We start from the raw sequence: 20913 nt of genomic DNA, 5'->3' as shown, positions 1-20913 counted from the left end.
ACCCATACTGCACCAGTGACTACCCATACTGCACCAGTGACTACCCATACTGCACCAGTGACTATTCATACTGCACCAGTGACTACCCATACTGTCCCAGTTACTGCTCACTGTACCAATGACTACCCATACTGCACCAGTGACTATTCATACTGCATCAGTGACTACCCATACTGCACCAGCGACCACCCATACTGCACCAATGACTACCCATAGAACCCCAGTGAGGGATTTTGTATTTCCAGCCCTGAGCCTTCTCCTGGATACTTCCTGGGTACACAACAGCCCGTGATGCTGCTGCACGTAAGGCTCAACCTGCCCCAGGTGGGGCTGCTCGGCTCTCCCCTGCCCCCAAATCTTTGCTTCCCTAGGACCTCCAACCCACCCTCAACACATCCAAAGCCCACCTCCTGATGCCTTCCACATCCCACCGGCTCACTTTGTCCCACCTCAAAACCAAAAAAAGCAAACTCATTGCTGTTGAGTCTATTCCAACTCATAGGGACCCAATGTGACAGAGTAGAACTGCTCCATAGGGTTTTCTTGGCTGTACTCTTTATGGAAGCAGATCACCAGGCCTTTCTTTCGTGGTGCTACTGGATGGATTTGAAGTGCCAATTTTTAGATTAGTAGTCAAGTGCAAATTGTTTGCACCACCCAGGGACCTCTTTTCCCACCTCAGTTGATGATGATCCTATTCATCCAGTGAAAGGACAAGGCAGTGGGCTGTTTTGCAGGGGGTACAGAGGGCTTGCAGGATTCTCAAATGCGACATGCCATATTTGGGACCAACCCCATCTGACTTTCAGCACAGGGACCTTTCAGCCTTGAATTTCAAGCTGGACACCTGCTTCTAGGAAATGCCAAGTGTAAAGTGTTATGGATTGAATTGTGTCCCTCCCAAATATGTGTTGTAAATCTTACCCCTTATAATACCTGTGGTTGTAATCCCGTTGGGAATGGGTTTTCTTTGTTATGTTAATGAGGCAGTATTCGTGTAGGGCATTTCTTAAATCGATCTCTTTTGAGATATAAAAGAACAGATTAAGCAAGCAAGCACAAACAGAGGGGAAGATACATGCCACATGATGGCCAAGGAACCCAGGAATAGAAGCTTTAAAGAGACAAGGGCGTTCCCCCAGTGTAGACAGAGAAAGAGCCTCCCCCTAGATCCGGCACCCTGAATTCAGACTTCTAGCTTCCTTTTTTATTTTTTCCCATACAAAAATTTATACATACATTGTTATGTGACCCTAACTGCTCTCCCCATACTGTGACAGCACACTCCTCCTTTCCACCCCTGATTCCCCATGTCCATTCAACCAGCTCCTAACCCTCTCTGCCTTCCCATCTCACCTCCGGACAGAAGCTGCCCGTTCAGTCTCTTGTATCTACTTGAGCTAAGATGCACACTCCTCACGAGTATCACTCTATGTCCCACAGTCCAGTCCAATCTCTGTCTGAAGAGCTGGCCTCAGAAATTGTTTTAGTTCTGGGCCTATAGAGAATCCAGGGACCATGCTTTCCAGAGATCTTCTAGTCTCAGTCAGACCATTAAGTCTGGTCTTCTTACTAGAATTTGAGTTCTGCACCTCACCTTTCTCCTGCTCCATCAGGGACTCTCTGTTGTGTTCCCTGTCAGGGCGGTCATTGGTGGCAGCCAGGCACCATCTAGTTCTTCTGGTCTCAGGCTGATGAAGTCTCTAGTTTATGTGGCCCTTTCTGTCTCTTGGGCCACTCACCAAAGTAGGATGCAGAACATTTCCTCAATAAGTTTTGTTATGCCAATTGACCTAGATGTTCCCTGAAAGCATGGTCCTAGCTTCTTGTTATGGATTGAATTGTGTCCCCCCAAAATGTGCATCAACTTGGCTAGGTCATGATTCCCGGTATTGTGTGATTGTCCACCATTTTGTCATCTGATGTGATTTTCATATGTGTTGTAAATCCTACCTCTGTGATGCAGGATTAGAGGCAGTTATGTTAATGAGGGAAGACTCAATCTACAAGATTAGGTTGTGTCTTAAATCAATCTCTTTTGAGATATGAAAGAGAGAAGTGAGCAGAGGGATGTGGGGACCTCATACAACCAAGAAAGAAGCACCAGGGGCATAGTGCACACATCCTTTGGACCCGAGGTCCTTGCACTGAGAAGCTCCTAGACCAGGGAAGATTGATGAGAAGGACCTTCCCCCAGAGTTGACAGAGAGAGCAAGCCTTACCCTGGAGCTGGCACCCTGAATTCAGACTTGTAGCCTCCCAGACTGTGAGAGAATAAATTTCTCTTTGTTAAAGCCATCCACTTGTGGTATTTTTGTTACAGCAGCACTAGATGCCTAAGATACCTCCTAAACTGTGAGAGCGAAGAATATTGAATACGCCATGGACTGCCAGAAGAACAAACAAATCTGTCTTGCAAGAAGTACAACCAGAATGCTCATTAGGAGCAAGGATGGTGAGACTTCGTCTCACATACTTTGGACATGTTATCAGGAGGGACCAATCCCTGGAGAAGGACATCATGCTTGGTAAAGTAGAGGGTCAGCAAAAAAGAGGAAAACCCTCAAGGAGATGGCTTGACACAGTGGCTGCAACAATGGACTCAAGCATAACAATGATTGTGAGGATAGCACAGGACAGGGCAGTGTTTTGTTCTGTTGTACGTAGGGTCGCTATGAGTCAGACCCAACTCGACGGCACCTAACAACAACAACAAACTGTGAGAAAATAAGTTTCTGTTCATTAAAGCCACTCCCTTGCGGTATGTCTGTTATAGCAGCAATAAATAACTAAGACAAGGAGCTTTGGTGGAGAAGAGCAAAATGATCACAGAACTATGGGATTAGGGTCATTGTCCTGTTTTACAAATGACACAACCGAAGGACTCAAAATCTGTAAAATGGGCTGATTATAATTCTTACCTCACTGGGCTGTGGGACGATATTAGCAGGTGCCTGCGCACAGTAAGCATACAATCTATTTAACAATTCTTTGTTGCCATTAAGTCAACTCCAACTCTTGGCGACCGTATGTGCAACAGAGTGAAATATTGCCCAGTCCGGCATCGTACTCACAATCCTCAATGTGTTCGAGTCCATCTTTGCAGCTACTGTGCCAATCCATCTTACTGAGTGTCTCCCACACTCTCACACGCCCTCACTGGCCCACTTCATCAAATATAACGTCCTCCTCTAGCAATCGATTCCCTCCTGATGACGTGTGCAAAGCAAGAAAGTTGAACAGTGCTCTGTTGTGATCTGTAAGATTTTCATTGGCTAATTTTCAGAAGTAGATTGCCAGGCCTTTCTTCCTAGTCTGTCTTAGTCTGGAAACTCTGCTGACACGTGTCCACCATGGTTGACCCTGCTGGTATTTGAAATACTGGTGGCGTAGCTTCTAACAACATAACAATATGCAAGCCACCACAGTATGACAAACTGACAGACAGGTGGTGGATTTAACTATTATATCTCTACTGTTGATATCATTGTTATTTTATTTTGCCTTTATTTTCTCCAAGAATGCCTAAGTCATTGAATTAATTAGGACTGAAAGCCCATAGATGAGTGAGTCTGGCAGGGTTGTGTTTGAATCCTGACTCTGGCACTGGTAAACTGTGGGATTTTCTGAACCTCAGTTTCCTCCTCTGTAAAATGAAAGAAAATAGCATCTCCTCGCAGGGCCGCTGTGATGATTAATTTTTGCCTTCCAGACAGAACATCTAGAAAGGAACTCAGTAAAGACACGGAAGAGCTAAATGCCACAATCAACTTGACCTCATAGACATATACAGAACACTTCACCCAACAGCAGCCAAGTATACATTCTTCTCCAACGCACATGGAACAGTCTCCAGAATAGACACATTTTAGGCCACAAAGCAAGCCTTAGCAGAATCCAAAACATTGAAATACTACAAAGCATCTTTTCTGACCATAAAGCCATAAAAGTAGAAATCAACAACAGAAACAGCAAGGTAAAAAAAAATTCAGATACATGGAAACTGAACAACACCTTGCTCAAAAACTACTGGATTATAGAAGAAATCAAAGATGGAATAAAGAAATTCATAGAATCAAATGAGAATGAAAACACATCTTGCCAGAACCTTTGGGACACAGCAAAAGTAATGCTTAGAGGTCAATTTATAGCAATAAATGCACATATCGAAAAAGAAGAAAGGGCCAAAATCAAAACATTAACCCTAATGACTCAGAAAGAGAGCAGAAAAAGGAGCCCTCAGGCACCAGAAGAAGGGAAATAATAAAGATTAGAGCAGAAATAAATGAAATAGAGAATAGAAAAACAATTGAAAGAGATAACAAGACCAAAAATTCGTTCTTTGAAAAGATCAACAAAATCGATACACCACTGGCCAAACTCACAAAAGTAAAATAGGAGAGGAAGAAAATAACCTGAATAAGAAATGAGATGGGCAATATCACAATAGACCCCACTGAAGTAAAAAGGATCATAACATAATACTATGAAAAATTGTACTCAAATAAATTTGAAAACTTAGAGGAAATGCACAAATTTCTAGAAACACACTACCTACCTAAACTAACACAAACCGAGGTAGAAAAACTAAATAAACCCATAACAAAAGAAGAGATTGAAGAGGTAATAAAAAAAACTCCCAACAAATAAAAGCCTTAGCCCTGACAGCTTCACTGGAGAATTTTACCAAACTTTCAGAGAAGAATTAACACCAGTACTACTAAAAGTATTTCAGAGCATAGAGAAGGAGGGAGTACTTCCAAACTCATTCGATAAAGCCAGCATAATTCTGATACCAAAGCCAGGTAAAGACACCGTAAAAAATGAAAATTGCAGACCAATTATCCCTCATGAACATAGATGCAAAAATTCTCAACAAAATTCTAGCCAGTAGAATTCAACAACATATCAAAGAAATAATTCATCATGACCAAGTGGGATTTGTACCAGGTATGCAGGAATGGTTCAACATTAGAAAAACAATCAATGTAATTCATCACATAAATAAAACAAAACATAAGAACCACATGATCTTATCAATCAATGCAGAAAAGGCATTCTACAAAGTCCAACACCCATTCCTGAAAAAAACTCTCAGCAAAATAGGAATAGAAGGGAAATTCCTTGACATAAATAAAGGCCATTTATACAAAGCCAACAGCCAACATAGTTCTAAATGGAGAGAGTCTGAAAGCATTCCTCTCGATACCAGGAACCAGACAAGGATGCCCTTTATCACCACTCTTATTCAACGTAGTGCTGGAGGTCCTAGCCAGAGCAATAAGGCAAGAAAAAGAAATAAAGGGCATCCAAATTGGTAAGAAAGAAGTAAAGTACTGTGTTCGCAGATGATATGATTTTATACACAGAAAACCCCAAAGAATCCACAAGAAAACTACTGGAACTAATAGAAGATTTCAGCAAAGTTTCAGGATACAAGATAAACATACAAAAATCAGTTGGATTCCTCTACGCTAACAAAGAGAACTTCGGAAAAGAAATCACCAAATCAATACCATTTACAATAGCCCTCAAGAAGATAAAGTATTTAGGAATAAACCTAACCAAAGATGTAAAAGACCTGTACAAAGAAAACTACAAGACACTAATGCAAGAAACCAAAAGAGACCTACATAAGTGGAAAAACATACCATGCTCATGGACAGGAAGACTCAACATCGTGAAAATGTCAGTTCTACACAAAGCAATCTACAGATACAATGCAATCCTGATCCAAGTTCCAAAGGTGTTTTTTTAATGAGATGGAGAAACAAATCATCAACTTCATACAGAAAGGGAAGAGGCCCCAAATAAGTAAAGCATTACTCAAGAAGAAGAACAAAGTGGGAGGCCTCACACTACCTGATTTTAGAACCTATTATACCACGGTAGACAAAACAGCCTGGTACTTGTACAACAGATACATAGACCAGTGGAACAGAATTGAAAATCCAGACGTAAATTCATCTACCTATGAGCAGCTGATATTTGACAAAGGCTCAAAGTCTGTTAAATGGGGGAAAAGACAATCTCTTTAACAAAGTGTGCTGGCGTAAGTGGATATCCATCTGCAAAAAAAATGAAACAAGACCCATACCTCACACTGTGTACAAAAACTAACTCAAAATGGACCAAAGACCTAAATATAAAATCTAAAATGATAAAGATCATGGAAGAAAAAATAGGGACAAGGCTAGGAGCCCTAATACATGCCATAAATAGTATACAAACCATAACTAACGCTGCACAAACACTAGAAGAGAAACTAGATAACTGGGAAAAAAGGAGAATAAAGAACACCAAAGACACAAGGAAAGTATTAGCCCAAGAGGCAAAACATCCACATAAACCAGAGACTCCTCTAGCCTGAGACCAGAAGAACTAGATGGTGCCCGGCTACCACCAATGACCGCCCTGACAGGGAACACAACAGAGTCCTGGATGGAGTGGGAGAAAAGTGGGGTGCAGAACTCAAATTCATGTAAAACTATGGCCCCTGGACGCTCTGTTAATCCAAAGCCCACTCTTCACACAAAGATTAGACAGGACTATAAAACAAAAAATAATACAGGTAAGGAATGTGCTTCTTCGTTCAAGCAGATACATGAGACCAGAAGGGCGGCTCCTGTCCGGAGGCAGGATGAGAAGGCAGGAAGGGATAGGAACTGGTTGAATGGACACAGGGAACCCGGGGTGGAAAGAGGGAGTGTGTTGTCACATTGTAGGGATTGCAACTAATGTCACAAAACAGTATGTGTATAAATTTTTGTATGAGAAATTCACTTGGGCTCTAAACTTTCACCTAAAGTACAATTAAAAAAAATTCAAAAAAAATTTTGCCTTCCATTAGGGAGACCCAGGTTCTATTCCCAGCTAATGCACCATATGGGCAGCCACCGTCTGTCTGTCAGTGGAGGCTTGTGTGTTGCTGTGATGCTGAACACCTTTCAGTGGAGCTTCCAGACTAAGATAGACTAGGAAGAAAGGCCTGGTGATCTACTTAGGAAAATCAGCTGATGAAAGCCCTATGGTTCCCAATGGTGATGTCCCGATAGTGGGGATGGTGCAGGACTGGGCAGCATTTCGTTCCGTTGTGCACGGGGTTGCCATGAGGCGGGGGTGACTCGACAGCAGCTTGGAACAGCAACCACAACAACCCAACAAAGGCAGCGAGCCTGGCAGGGATGAAAGTAACCTGAGCGCTCTTGTTCCACCCGAAGGGGGCGCTGCTCCCTGTCTCCAGCCCACAGCTGCTACTGGGGCGCGCCATCTCTGAGCTTCCAGATCTTCCATTTAAGAGAATTCTGTATGTGAAATTGCCCAGCGTGTCGATGTTGGCAGCAATGTCAAAGTGTCTTGTTTGGTTAGCACGGTGCTTTAAGACCAATTAGAATGAGCTGTCCATGCAGGACGCTGCAAGGGAGGCTGGAAAATGGAGTCTTTATTTTGAGGGTGGCTTCTGCCCAGGTGAAACCCTGGGGCTTCTGTTCCGGCCACAGAGGAGGTGCCGTGTCCTCTCACGACTGAGATGAAGCATTCTCTCCTGGTACACAGCTGGTGTTCCATAAATGCTCCCAATCGTTTCCTTCTCACCTCACCTATTGTGGTGGTTGTTAGTCGATCCAGACTTGTGGCGACGCCATCTGTGCAGAGTAGAACTGTACTCCATAGGGTTTTCAAGGCTGTGACCTATGGGAAGCAGATCGCCAGACCTGTCTTCCGAGGAACCTCTGTGTGGATTTGAATTGCCAACCTTTTGGCTAGTAGTTGAGTGCTGAACCTTTTGCACCACCTAAGGATACCCTATCCCGCATATATGGGGGTTGAATTTGGGGCCTCGACTGCCCTCAAAAGTTCACAAACCATGCAGACCTTCTACCACTAAATGCCCTGGCTGCTGAGGTGACCCATTCTGATGTGGAGACCCCCAGGCCCTTCCCTAATTCCCAGGAGTTCAGCCTCCACTTTGCTGTTCCTCTTGTGTTAGTGTTGTTAGATGCCATAGAGTTGAGTTGGGTTGGCTCACAGAAACCTTATGGATAACAAGGAACCATTGCCCAGTCCTGCTCCATCTTCATGATTGTTGGTATTTTTGAGCCCATTGTTGTGGCTATTACGTCAATCCATCTCACTGAGGGTTTCCTTTTTCACTGACACTCAATTTTACTCAAAGAAGCCCTGGTGGTGCAGTGGTTAAGCACTCATCTGCTAATTGAAAGGTCAGCTGTTTGCACCAGTGGCTCTGGAGGAGAAAGATGTGGCAGTTGACTTCCATAAAGATTACAGCCTTGGAAACCCTATGGGGCAGTTCTACTCGGTCCTATAGCGTCGCTATGAGTCAGAATTGACTCAACGGCAATGGGATCTACTTTACTAACAATGATGTCCTTTTCCAGCAATTGCTCTTTCCTGATGACGTATTCAAAGTAAGTGAGCCGAAGTCTTTCCATCCTTGCTTCTAAGGAGCATTCTGGTTGTATTTCCTCTAAAATGGATTTGTTCGTTCTTCTGGCAGTCTGTGGTATGTTCCATACTCTTCGCCAACACCATAATTCAAAGGTGTCAATTCTTCTTCAGTCTTCCTTTTTCACTGCCCAGCTTTCACATGCATACGAGGAGATTGAAAAGACCATGGTTTGGGTCAGGTTTGGTCCTCCAAGTGACATCTTTGCTATTTTAGCACTTTAGAGAGGACTTTTGCAGCAGATTTGCCCAGTGCAGTGCGTTGTTTGATTTCTTGACCATGGCTTCCATGGACGTTGATTATTGATCCAAGAAGAATGAAATCACTGACAAGTTCAGTTTCTTTGTCACGCTTCCATTGAGCTGAATAGATTTGCTTCTCCACTCCCTGAGCTCATCCCTCTAGAAGCCAAGGCAGTTCCATGTCCCCTTGCTTGCTGCTCTCCACATGGGCACCGGGACCCCTCTCTGCTTCCTTAGGAGCCCCCGTGGAGGGAGCCAGGGCTGAGAAAGAACCAGGTTTCGGAAGTGGGGGGCCAGGGACACAGACCTGGGCATCATCCAGACTCAACTGAAGCCTTATCTCCCCCACCCTTCTGAGCTGCTCATTGTTGGGCTGGGACTTCCCCTCTCTGGGCCTTGGTTTACCCCTCTGTAAAATGGGGATCATAGGTATCATAGGTGTGGTGCAATGAATTGCTTTAATATGACCCTTCTAGCCATGGTCTTATAACTCTCACAAAATGAGGGTGGAATGAGTGAGGTCAGCAAAACGCTTAGCTTGGAGGCACCTGACATGTACTCAGTGCTCCATAGAAGAAACTCCCACAAAATGATTGGATGGGATTATGGGAATAAGGTGTGTGGCCCACCAAGGGGATTGGACAGTTTCGCTAATGCAAATAAGGTACGTGGCATCACTAGGGTTGGTGTCACCCAGTGGGGTAACTCCTGGTGTCCCCCTCATGGACCTCCTCCCATACCAGACCATACAGAATCCTTAGTAATGTTTTTTGTACTAATGTTACTCATAAATCATAATTTCCATATATCACTGAATATAATGGCAATAGTAGTGACATAAATGTGTAGCAAAATTAAAATTACACTTTTAAATTACAATATCATAACCACAGCCTAAATGTATTCACATTTACATAGTTTCATGTGGTTGAAGTGAAAATCTGGTAAGAAAACAATAGAATTCAAAGTAAAAATGTTTAAGACTATATCAAAATTATGTTCATTTTGATGTTAAACTTTACCATTACATGAGATAGCGGTGCAGTGAATAACTTAATACGTCCCTTCTAGCCATAGTCTCTGACTCACACACCGTGATTGAGTGGGACCATGCAAACAAGGTATGTGGAACCCTAATAAGGGGTTTGGTCAATCTTGCCATCCTATTAGGCTTAAAATGAGCCATCCCAGAGGTGGGAAGAGGATCTCACCACAACCAAGAAAGAAGAACCAGGAGTCCGCCATTGGACCCAGAATCCCTGCACTTAGAAGCTCCTGGAACCATGATTCCGAGAGAGAGAGAGCTGTAACATCGAAGATGGAGAGAAGCAGTGGCAGAGAAATGGTGGCAGCACAGGTAAGAAGGTTGGCAGGAGACAGCGTGGTGGGCTTCCCAGCCCACAAAGCGAGAGAGTTGAGCACCTTCGGGCAGGAGGATTGCTGATGGAGTAGGGTGCCTCTGGGCATTTGGTGGAGCTAGGTTTGCCGACCCACGGAGCTAGAGCTGAGCACCTTCGTTCTGAGGTTACTGGTGAAGTGGGGTGCCTCCATGTACTTATCAGTGAATCTAAAGAGCTTTGTAACACTTGCCAGGGTGAGGGCTGAGGGCAGAGGCCAGGCGTGAGCAGGGCCCGGCAGCAAAGTCCTGCCTGTGATCACGGCCAAGAAGAAGCTATCCCGATCAAAGAACTGTATCCTGTATCCCGAGTTGTTCCTGTTACTTCCAGGTTGATCCTGAACTGTAACCTGTTGTGGTGCAGTGAATTACTTAACATGGCCCTTCTAGCCATAGTCTTTGTAACTCCCACCAAATGACTGGGTGGGACTATGCAAATGAGGTGCTTGTGACCCGCCAAGGGGATTGGATTAACTTACTAATAATGTAAATAAAGTGCATGGCACACTTGTGAGGGTGGGACCATGCAAATAAGGTGTATGGAACCTTAATGAGGGGATTGGTCAGTTTTGCCATTCCTCTAGGCTTAAAAGACAGCCAATTCCAGAACACAGAATGGATCTTACCACCACCAAGAAAGAAAAGCCGGGAGTGGAGTGCGTCCTTTGGTTGTGGGATCACTACTCTGAGGAGCTCCTGGAACTAGCAGGAGACGGCATGGTGAACTTCCTGGCCCAAAGAGTGAGAAAGCTGAGTATCTTTGGGCAGGAGGCTTGCTAGTGTGGAATAGGTGCCTCTGGGCACTCGGTGGAGCTAGATTTGCTAAACCACAGAGCTAGAGCTGAGCACCTTTGGGCCGAGGCTTACTGGCAGAGTTGGGTACCTCTGGGTGCTTATTGGCAGAGCTAAAAGAGCTTTGTAACACTTGCCCGAGCAGGGCAGAGGCCATGCTGAGGGCCAGAGAGAGGCATGCCCGCAAGCATGGCTGATTAGAAGCTGTCCTGATTGAAGAACGTATCCTGAGTGTTCCTGAACCTGAATTGTAACCTGTTACTTCTGTAATAAACCCTATAACTGTGAGTATGGTCTGTGAGTTCTATGTGGCCATTGCAAAGAATTACTGAACCCAGCAGAGAAGTGGAGGAGATGGCTCTACGTGGGAGGGATGGCTGGTGTCAGAACTGCTGAAAAGGTTGGAGGGTGGAGGTATGTCTGACCTCCACCTCAGAGGAATCAGCCTTGGGCCGATGTTGGTCTTGATTCTCTCTCCTCCTCTTGAAGTTAGAGGCCGTCTGACGCCATGCCATTTTTACAATAGGGTTCTTGTGGGGTAGGAATGAGTGAGGTCGGCAAAACGCTTAGCTCGGAGGTGCTGGACATGTAGTTAGTGCTCCATAGATGGGAGACGTTAACAATTATTCAAGGGTCTGTTCCACAAATATTTATTGAGTGCCTAGTGTGTGCCAAGCAGTCCTCGGGTGGAAACATGGTTCAGTGCTTGGCTACTAACCAACATATTGGTGGTTCAAATCCATCCAGAGGTGCCTTGGAAGAAAGGCCTAGTGATCTACTTCCAAATAGTCACAGCCATTGAAAACCCTATGGAGCACAGTTCTACTCTGAAACACATGGGGTCTCCATTAGTTGGAATTGACTCAACAGCAACTGGTTTGGTTTTTTAAATGTGTGCCAGAAATTCTTGGGTGGTGCAAACGGTTAACGCGCTCAGCTGCTAACTGAAAGGTTGAAGGTTTGAGTCCACGCAGAGGTGCCTCAGAAGAAAGGCCTGGTGATCTACTTTCAAAAGACCACAGCCATTGAAAACCCTATGGAGCACAGTTCTACTCTGACACATATGGATGGGGTCACCATGAGTTGGAATTAACTCAATGGCATTTTTTTTTTTTTTTTTACTGTGTGCCAAGTGAAATTCTAGGCACTGGAGCATGAATGGTGAACAGGAATGATAATAAATATATATTATGAGTTTTACTAGCGATGGCAGGCATTGAGTCTTTGTCACCTTCCCAGCCTGGCTCCCCAGGCCCCCACCCCCCATCTTGATCCCACATCTTGGGTGAGGTGTGCACCCCTGACTCAGGGGAAGCAACCCACAGCCCAGGCTGGGCCAATCACATTCTCTCTTGGTCTCTCTGTCTGTCTGTGTCGCTCTCCACTCCCCTTTTCACTATCTCTGCATTTTGGAAGAAGAGATTCTGAATATGCAAAGAAGCCTGGGCTGAAACCCTGTTCAGTATCACAGTGGGAGACCCATGTCAGGGAGCGGAGAATGGAACCCAGAACAGTGCCAAGACCAGGAATGGCGCCCCCTGGAGGGGAATGAGCACCATGCCTTTCCCAAAACACTCCCACTTCCCACCAGGCCCTGCTGGGCTTCCCAGCCATCCATTCAATTCAACAGTGTGCCTGGCCCTGTTCTAGACTCTGAAGAAACAGCTGTGAACCAGACAGAAAGCTGGCCCCCATGGAGCTGACACCCAGGGGCTGCCCGTGGGGTTCCACAAGGTGCCCCGCACTTTGAGCCAATTAGAGAGAGCTTCTGGGGAAATTGGTCAAGTGATCCGCTACTAACCTACATATTGGCGGGTCGAATCCACCCAGAGGTGCCTTGGAAGAAAGACCTGGCAATCTGCTTTCAAAATATCACAGCCACTGAAAACCCTAGAGAACCCAGTTCTACTCTGACACATATGGGGTTGCCAGGAGTCAGAACTGACTCAACAGCAACTGGGTTTTGGTTTTCTGTCATTAAAGCCCGAGCCTTGGCTGTCTGGCGCTGGCCTCAGGGGTGCCTCTCCTTGCTCTCCTGCTGAGCCACGCTGGCCTCCTGCCAGCTGTGCTCAAAGACCTACAGTTTCCTGCCCTAGGCCCTTTGCACAGGCTGAACCCTCTGCCCGGACACCTTGTTTCCTGTAATTAGAACAGCCACTCATCCTTCAGGCTTTCCCAGGCAACTTCCCCTGAGACTCCAAACCAATTGCCGTCAAATCCACCCCAACTCATGGCGACCCCCTGTGTGTCAGCCGAGAACTGTGCTCTTCTTTGTATAATCTCATAATCCCTGTATTTTCCTTTGAAGCGCTTATCACTGTTCATAATGGTCTCTTTTTTGGTGTGTGATTATTTAGTTGACGTCTGTCTTCCCCACGGGGCTGTGAGCGCTAAGAGAGCAAGGTCAGGCTGTCTGGGTCACCTCTGTGTCCCCAGCATTGCCCAGTGCAGGCTGGATGCAGCGGAGGCACTTGGGAAGAGTTTGATGAAGGAATGAATAAGTGAGCAATTTATTGTCTGTAGGAGGCAGCTAAGGAGCCCTGGTGGCACAGTGGTGGTGCCATGAGTTGGAATTGATTTGGTGGCAACTGGTTTGGTCTTTGGAGTGGCTTCTCATCAACTCCTCCCCCTGACCTGCAAGCCTGGTTCCCACATGCCTCAGACCTCACCTCCTAACACCCTCCTCCTTGTTCACCACCTTATAGCCATGCGTTCTTTTGTCTATGCTTCGAACACACCAAGCTAGTCTAGCCTCAGGACCTTTGCACTTGCGGTTCCCTCCGCCTGGAACTCTCTCCCCCTAGAAATCACATGGTTTCCCCACTCCTTTGCCTCCTTTCAGCCTCTGCTCAAATGCCGTCTCCACAGAGAGGCCCTTCCCGGCTTCCCTTTCTGTGTCATAACTTCCTGTTTAATTTTCTTTACAGCTATGGGACCCTGGGAACCTCTGTGTGTCTCGGCTTCCTCATCTGTACAATGGGTCTCATAATATCACCCACCTCCCAGAGCTGCTGTGAGGATTATATTAGTTAATATATGAAAGGCTGGCATGTAATAAGCACTAAATAACGTTAAAAAAAACCCAAAAAACCACCAGCTGACCTTGAGTTGAATCCAACTCACGTGGACGCCACGTGTATCAGAGTAGAACTGTGCTCCATAAGGTTTTCAATGGATGATTTTTTGGAAGTGTATCACCAGGCCTTTCTTCCAAGATGCCTGTGGGTGGACTGAACCTCTAACCTTTCGGTTAGCAGCCGAGCATGTTAACTGTTTGTAGCACCCAGGGACTCCAGGCGTACAGTAGGTACTCAATAAATACTTGCTTGATTAATGCGTGTGAGGAGTATGTGACAGAGTGCATTCTCCAGGGTCTGGCCCTATGTCTGGCATAAGGTAGGCACTCAATAGAATTTTATTTGTCAATTAATGCTTCAGAGGATTAAACAATACTGTGTATCTTCAGGGCCTGGAACACAGTAGGCGCTCAATTCATATGTGTTGAATGGATGAATGAGAGGATCAATGAGATGGTGTTTGCACAGGACCTGGCACATGGTAGGTGCTCAGGGTGCATTAGCCCCCCACTTCCTCCCTCAATCCCCAACACTCACCGGCCACCTGGACCTCAGTCTTGGCCTTCATGGTCCAGGAGGGGTTGATGGTAACAGCCACCTGGTAGATGCCACTGTCGTTGGGCTGGGCACGGCGCAGCAGCATGGAGCCATTGGAGAAGCCAACAATGTCGCGCTGCCTCATGGCACTGCCATCCCTCTGGGGCCGCTTTAACCCTAGAATGTAGGAGAACAGCATTGTGCTGCCATAGGTCTCCTCGCCCTGGTACCAGTTGAAGTCCTGGAAGGTGTCTGGGATGCCCTGGACGGACAGGAGGAGGTCCTGGTTCTTTAGAGGCCGCTCTGGAATCTTCTGGATGTGGAGGGCCGCCTGAGAGCTTTGGAGGGTCCAGAGGGCCAGGATTGAGACTGTGGAGAGTTACAGGGGAGGCCTGAGATTGGGGGTGTCAAACAGGGACCGCAGTGTTCTCCTCCCTATAGGCCCTCTGAGTGTTGCTCATTGGAAACAGTGCTGGGATTGATTAGTGATGTATGCCCTGGGTGCAGGAGGGGAAAACACAGACATGAATGCCACAGATTTATCATTCCACTGGCCCAGAAGGTGTCTGCCCTGAGGTGCTGTGTGGCCTGCTTTGAAACACTTGGACTTTCTGAATTCAGTTATTCATTCATTCAACCAATACTTGTTGTTGTCAGCTGCCATGGAGTTGGCCCTGACTCATGGCGACCCCATGCACAATGGAAGGAAATGCTACCTGGTCCTGCACTATTCCCATGATTGGTTGCAGACTGGACAATTTCCGCTGTGATCCATAGGGCTTTATTGGCTGATATTTGGAAGTAGATCACCAGGCCTTTCTTCCTAGTCAGTCTTGGTCTGGAAGCTCCGCTGACACCTGTTCAGCATCATAGCAACATGCAAACCTCCACTGACAGACAGTGGTCAGGTGTATAAATTATATATGATATGATACCAGTTGTATACATTACATAGAATATGCTTATAAGTTCCCTGGATTTCTAGGCACTGGGGATATAGTGCAGGAGAAAGATGTGGCAGTCTGCTTCTGTAAAGATTTACAGACTTGGAAACCCTATGGGGCAATTCTACTCTGTCCTATAGGGTCAGTATGAGTCAGAATCGACTTGACGGCAATGGGTTTGGGGTTTGGGGATATAGCAGGGAACCAAACACAAATAAATTCCTGCCCTTAGAGTCCCGACATTCTAGAAAATTCCATAGATAGAATGGTGATGGTGTTGTGATTCTACTGCCTCCTCCCTGCCCCTCACTCTAATAATTTCAATTCTTTACAATCTTTCCCCTCTTCCAAGAGGAAACTTCAGCCACTGGGGCTGAGTCCCACCTTCCCCCACTCAGCCCTGGGTGTATGTTTCTTCCTTACCTGAGAGTAGCAGGTCCTTGGAGAAGCAGCCCTGGGCTCTCCTGGAAATCTCCATCTTGGTGTCCTATAGATGCCACGGGGACACTCGCTGGACACTGAGGGGCCAGAGGGGCTGAGCCCTGGCTGTCTGAAATGGATCAGCTCAGTGGAGGTCCTGTGGGTGCCTCTGTGACAAGTCTGAGGCCAACCCAGCCTCAGCACCTCCTTTCCACAGGCTCTGGAGACTCCACCTGTGCTCCCCGGGCTGGGAGCGCAGACTCTGGTTGAACCAGTTTCCCAGGGTGACTAGGGAACTTCTTGAGGCTTCCCAGAACTCCTCCCTTCACCCCTCAACCTTTTCTTCCCACTCAGAGTGACTGTTAGTGACAACAGCAGTAATTATAACAGCCGTCATGGCGGCCTCGAGTTGAGCAATCCGCCTGCACCAGGCAGACCCAACACATACTACCTCATTCAGTGTCCACCGTACACAACCGTTCCCATTTCACAGATGAGGAAACTGAGGTTCAAGGAAAAGCAAGTCTACCACTAGTTGGGAGAGGTGGGCCATGACCCATGGCTGCTCACTGTAAAGCTCTCAGTGTGGTTTTTCAAAAGCATCTCTCTGTGCAATCATTCATTCCACCACATGCTCCTGTGCTCAGCCCTGTGCCAGGCGGTGCTGGGGACATGGTGGTGATTGAGGTAGCTCCTTCCCGGGCCTCAGCCCATAGTGGGACTCACAGGCCTCTGGGGAGACAGACCCATCCCCAGACAGTGATGACTCAGAGTGATCCGGGCTGGGATGGAGGAGCCCAAGGGGACACCTGACCCAGCCTGAGGTTGGGAGGGCTTCCTGGAGGAGGCAACATGGGAGCTGAGGAGCAAGAATGAGGCAGATGATGGGGTGTGATGCGGCGAGGTGGAGCAGGAAGAGCAAACAGCTCATGCAAAGGTGTGGAGGCTGAGACAGCAGCCAAGGTGCAAATCCCGGGGAGTGGAGGGCCAGTGGGAGGGGGCAGGTGCAGCTGAGAGGTGGGCAGGCTCAGTTGTGCCTGGTTTTGAGCTCTGCTGGGACAGAACTTGGGTGATGAAGGGCCTAGGGTTATGCTGTCTGATACCATGGTTTTTAACCATATGTGGCCATTTAAGTACACGTTTTTATTTATTTATTATTGTAATGAGCTCTTTTGGTTTTTTGAATAATTTTTAAAATTGTTGTAAAAAATATGTATAACACAACATTTACCCTTTTGACATTTTTAGGCGTAGCATTTAGGGATATCAACTAGAGTAATCATATTGTGCAACCACCATCCCTAATTGTTGCCCAATTTCCCATCTCCGTGCACAGAAACTCACCGTTAAATATACATTTAAATGAATTAAAATGGAACTCATTAAAAATGTAGTTCCCCCAACTAACCGAAACAACCAAACCCACTGCTGTCGAGCTGATTCTGACTCATGGCGACCCCATGTGTTACAGAGTAGAACTGAGCTCCATAGGGTTTTCTTGGCTGTTGTCTTTACGGAAGCAGATTGCCAGGCCTTTCTTCCTCAGTGCTGCTGAGTGGGTTTGAACCACCAACCTTTCGGTTAGTAGCTGAGTGCAAACCAGGCACTTTCAAGGGCTCAATAGCCAGTAACGCTAACGTGGCTTGTTGTCATTGTGTGCTGTTGAGTCAATTCCATCTCATAGTGACTCCCACGTAACAGAGTAGAACTGCCCCATAGGGTTTTCCTAGGCTGTAATCTTACAGGAGCAGATCACCAGGTCTTTTCTCCTCTGGTGCTGCTGGGTGGGTTTGAACCGCCAACATTTTGTTTAGCAGCTGAGCACTTAACCACTGCACCACCAAGCTCCTTTCCTAATGTAGCCAGGGCTACAATCCTGGAAGGCGTGTAGAACATTCCCATCACCACAGACAGTGTTATTGGACAGCGACGGTCAGGAACCTGAGAGGTGGGTTGAGATGGGGTGCTACGCTTTTCCCCCGGTGAGATTTCTGGACCTGTAGGAAGAGAGAACACGAATCCGAGGAGCGATTGCATCAGTAGCAATACGTGTGTGTTTGATTCTGCCTGTCTTAGTTTCGTAGCGCTGCTATAACAGAAATACCACAAGTGGGTGGCTTTAACGAACAGAAACTTATTTTCTCACGCTTTGGAGGTCAGAAGTCCAAATCCAGGTCACCGGCTCTAGGGGAAGGCTCTCTCTGGCTGCTCTGGGGGAAAATCCTTATCTCAGCTTCTCTGATGTTCCCTGGAGCTTCCACATGGCGTGTATCTCTCCCCTTTTGTGCTCACTTGTCTCTGTGCAAGAGCCCTGGTGGCACAGTGGTTAAAGCACTCAGCTGCTAACTGAAAAGTTTGGCGGTTTGAACCCACCAGCTGCTCTGCAGGAGAAAGATGTGGCAGTCTGCTTCCATAAAGATTACAGCCCTGGAACCTTATGGGACGGTTCTACTCTGTCCTATAGGGTCACTATGAGTCAGAATCGACTAGATGGCAATGAATTTTTCTGGTCTCTTGCCTAATCTGCTCTTTTTATAACTCTGAAGTGATTAGGTTTAATGGTACACCCTACACAGATATGATCTCATTAGCATAACAAAGAAGACTCTATCTATTTCCAAATGGGATTACATCCACAGGTATAGGGGTTAAGATTCCAACACACATTTTGGGGAGACACAATTCAATCGATAACAATCTGTCTCCTGGACACACATCATCAGATTCTCAGAGGTGAAGCCATTTTCCAGAGTCTCCAAATTGGGTTGAGTGAAAAACTCCAACTTGGAACCCTGTCAAGGGGCGGCATGGCCGGGTAGACTGAACAAGAGCAGACTTACATAACACGGCCCTATTACATGCTGGTGAGCCAGTTCTCATTTTGTCTCTGCCATTGCACTGGGCAAATCTGCTTGCTGCAAAAGACCTCTTTAAAGTGTTGAAAAGCAAAGATGTCACCTTGAAGACTAAGGTGCTCCTGACCGAAACCATGGTGTATTAATCGTCTCATATTCATGCGAAAGCTGGACGACCAATAAGGAAGACCGAAGAAGAATTGATGCCTTTGAATGGTGGTGTTGGTGAACAATATTGAATATACCATAGACTGCCAAAAGAATGAACACATCTGTCTTGGAAGAAGTACACCCAGAATGCTTCTCGGAAGCAAGGATGGCGAGACTACATCTCACATACTTTGGACATGTATCAGGAGGGACCAGTCCCTGGAGAAGGGCATTATGCTTGGTAAGTAGAGGGCCAGCGAAAGAGGAAAAGACCCTCAATGAGCTGGACTGACACAGTGGCTGCAACAGTGGACTCAAGCATAACAATGATTGTGAGGCTGGCGCAGGACGGGGCAGTGTTTCGTTCTGTTATACATAGGGTTGCTAGGAGTCGGAACTGACTCGACGGCACCTAGCAACAACAACAACCTCTTGGCTCTGGGATCTCGGGCCAACGACTTCGCCTCTGTGAGCCTCAGCTTCCTCCTCTGGCAAATGGGGACAAACACCCCCATGTCATGGGGTTGTCGGGAGGAGTCACGAGATGCCTTATGAAGAGGCCCTGCCAGCATGCAGCAGATGGTATCTGTTATTGTTGCTGTTGTGATTATTACTGTTGACCTTGTCTTAGAACTTGCCCCACCTCTGCGGACCATGCTGTGACCCTTCTTGAGGGAAGTGCATGTTCCCTGGAGGGGTTTCCAGTGCCCCACCTCCCCAACATTCCCTAAGCCTGGAAGTCCCCCAGGATCTACCCTCTACCCTCAATCCTTCTTGCTGCAGAGGTTGCTTATCTGCCTGTCTGAGAGAGGTTGTTGCGAACCCAGCAATTATTTCCAAGTGTAGCTAACTGGGGAGGGTCAGAGAGACCCAAGTTTGGGCTCATTCTGGCAGGAACTGGGTGTGCAGCAGAGCAGGGTGGTGGGGGGTTGGCAGTGACAACTGGGAGTGGAGTTCAGGGGTCACAAGGATTCTGATTAATTTCAACTGTTACCTGCCAGGATCCAAGGTTTTGTAAGCTGCCAGTTATTCTGGATTTTCCAGTTGCTAGTCTCTCTCAGATGATGACTTTGATTCCTTTGCATAATTAAAAGGAAAAAAAGTGGTTGTGGCGTCAACGCCCACTCATGGCAACCCATGTGTGTCAGAGTAGAACTGTGCCCCATAGGGTTTTCAGTGGTTAATTTTTTGGAAGTAGATCACCAGGCCTTTCTTCTGAGACATCTCTGGGTGGACTTGAACCTCAAACCTTTTGGTTAGCAGCCAAGTACGTTAACTGTTTGCACCACTTAAGGGACTCCAATTTGAAAGAAAAGCTGAGGTTTATTATGGAAATTTAGACAGTATGGACTTAAAAAGAAAATAAAATTTAACTATTTTCCAACTACCCAGCAATAGTCCCTGCTTTCCATCCTTGGTCCTTGTCTTAGTGATCTAGTGCTGCTATAACAGAAATACCACAAATGGTTGGCTTTAACAAACAGAAATTTATTCTCTCACAATCTAAGAGGCTAGAAGTCCGAATTCAGGGCGCCAGCTCCAGGGGAAGGCTTTCTCTCTCTGTCGGCTCTGGGGCATCAAACTTTCCGCAGGTCTAGGAGGTTCTCAGGTCCAAAGGACGCACTCCGCTCCTGGCTCTTCTTTCTTGATGGTAGGAGTTTCTCTCTCCCTGCTTGCTTCTCTCTCCTTTTATCTCTTGTAAAATAAAAGGTGATGCAGGCCACACCCCAGGGAAACTCCCCTTACATTGGCTCAGGGCTATGACTTGAATAAGGGTGTTGCATCCCACCCTAATCCTCTTTAACATAACCTAATCTTGCCTCATTTACCACAGGCAGAAATTAGGATTTACAACACGTAAGACAATTAGATCACAAAATGGAGGACAACCACACAATACTGGGAATCATGGCCTAGCTAAGCTGACACATATTTTTTTTTTTTTTAAATATTTTATTGTACTTCAGGTGAAGGCTTACAGAACAGATAGTTTCTCATGTAACAGTAACACACATGCTGTTTTATGACATTGGTTA

General features: G+C 46.4%; 1 protein-coding gene across 1 annotated transcript in view; it reads right to left on the bottom strand.

The window, feature by feature from the left end:
• CEACAM19 (CEA cell adhesion molecule 19) overlaps window positions 1-15930 on the bottom strand; it is a 19887-nt gene extending 3957 nt beyond the window's left edge. Inside the window, exons 1-2 of the mRNA XM_023742778.1 lie at window positions 15876-15930; window positions 14509-14877 (exon numbers count right to left, since the gene is read on the bottom strand). Of these exons, the coding sequence (XP_023598546.1) occupies window positions 14509-14877; window positions 15876-15930 (424 nt within the window). The remainder of the gene's footprint in view (window positions 1-14508; window positions 14878-15875) is intronic.
• Window positions 15931-20913: the final 4983 nt, after the last annotated feature.

The sequence above is a fragment of the Trichechus manatus genome, unplaced genomic scaffold (genome assembly GCF_000243295.1).
Source record: "Trichechus manatus latirostris isolate Lorelei unplaced genomic scaffold, TriManLat1.0 scaffold00216, whole genome shotgun sequence".
Lineage (NCBI taxonomy): Eukaryota > Metazoa > Chordata > Mammalia > Sirenia > Trichechidae > Trichechus > Trichechus manatus.
The sequence above is the reverse complement of the archived record's forward strand: the minus strand, read 5'-3'. Positions and strand labels throughout refer to the sequence as shown.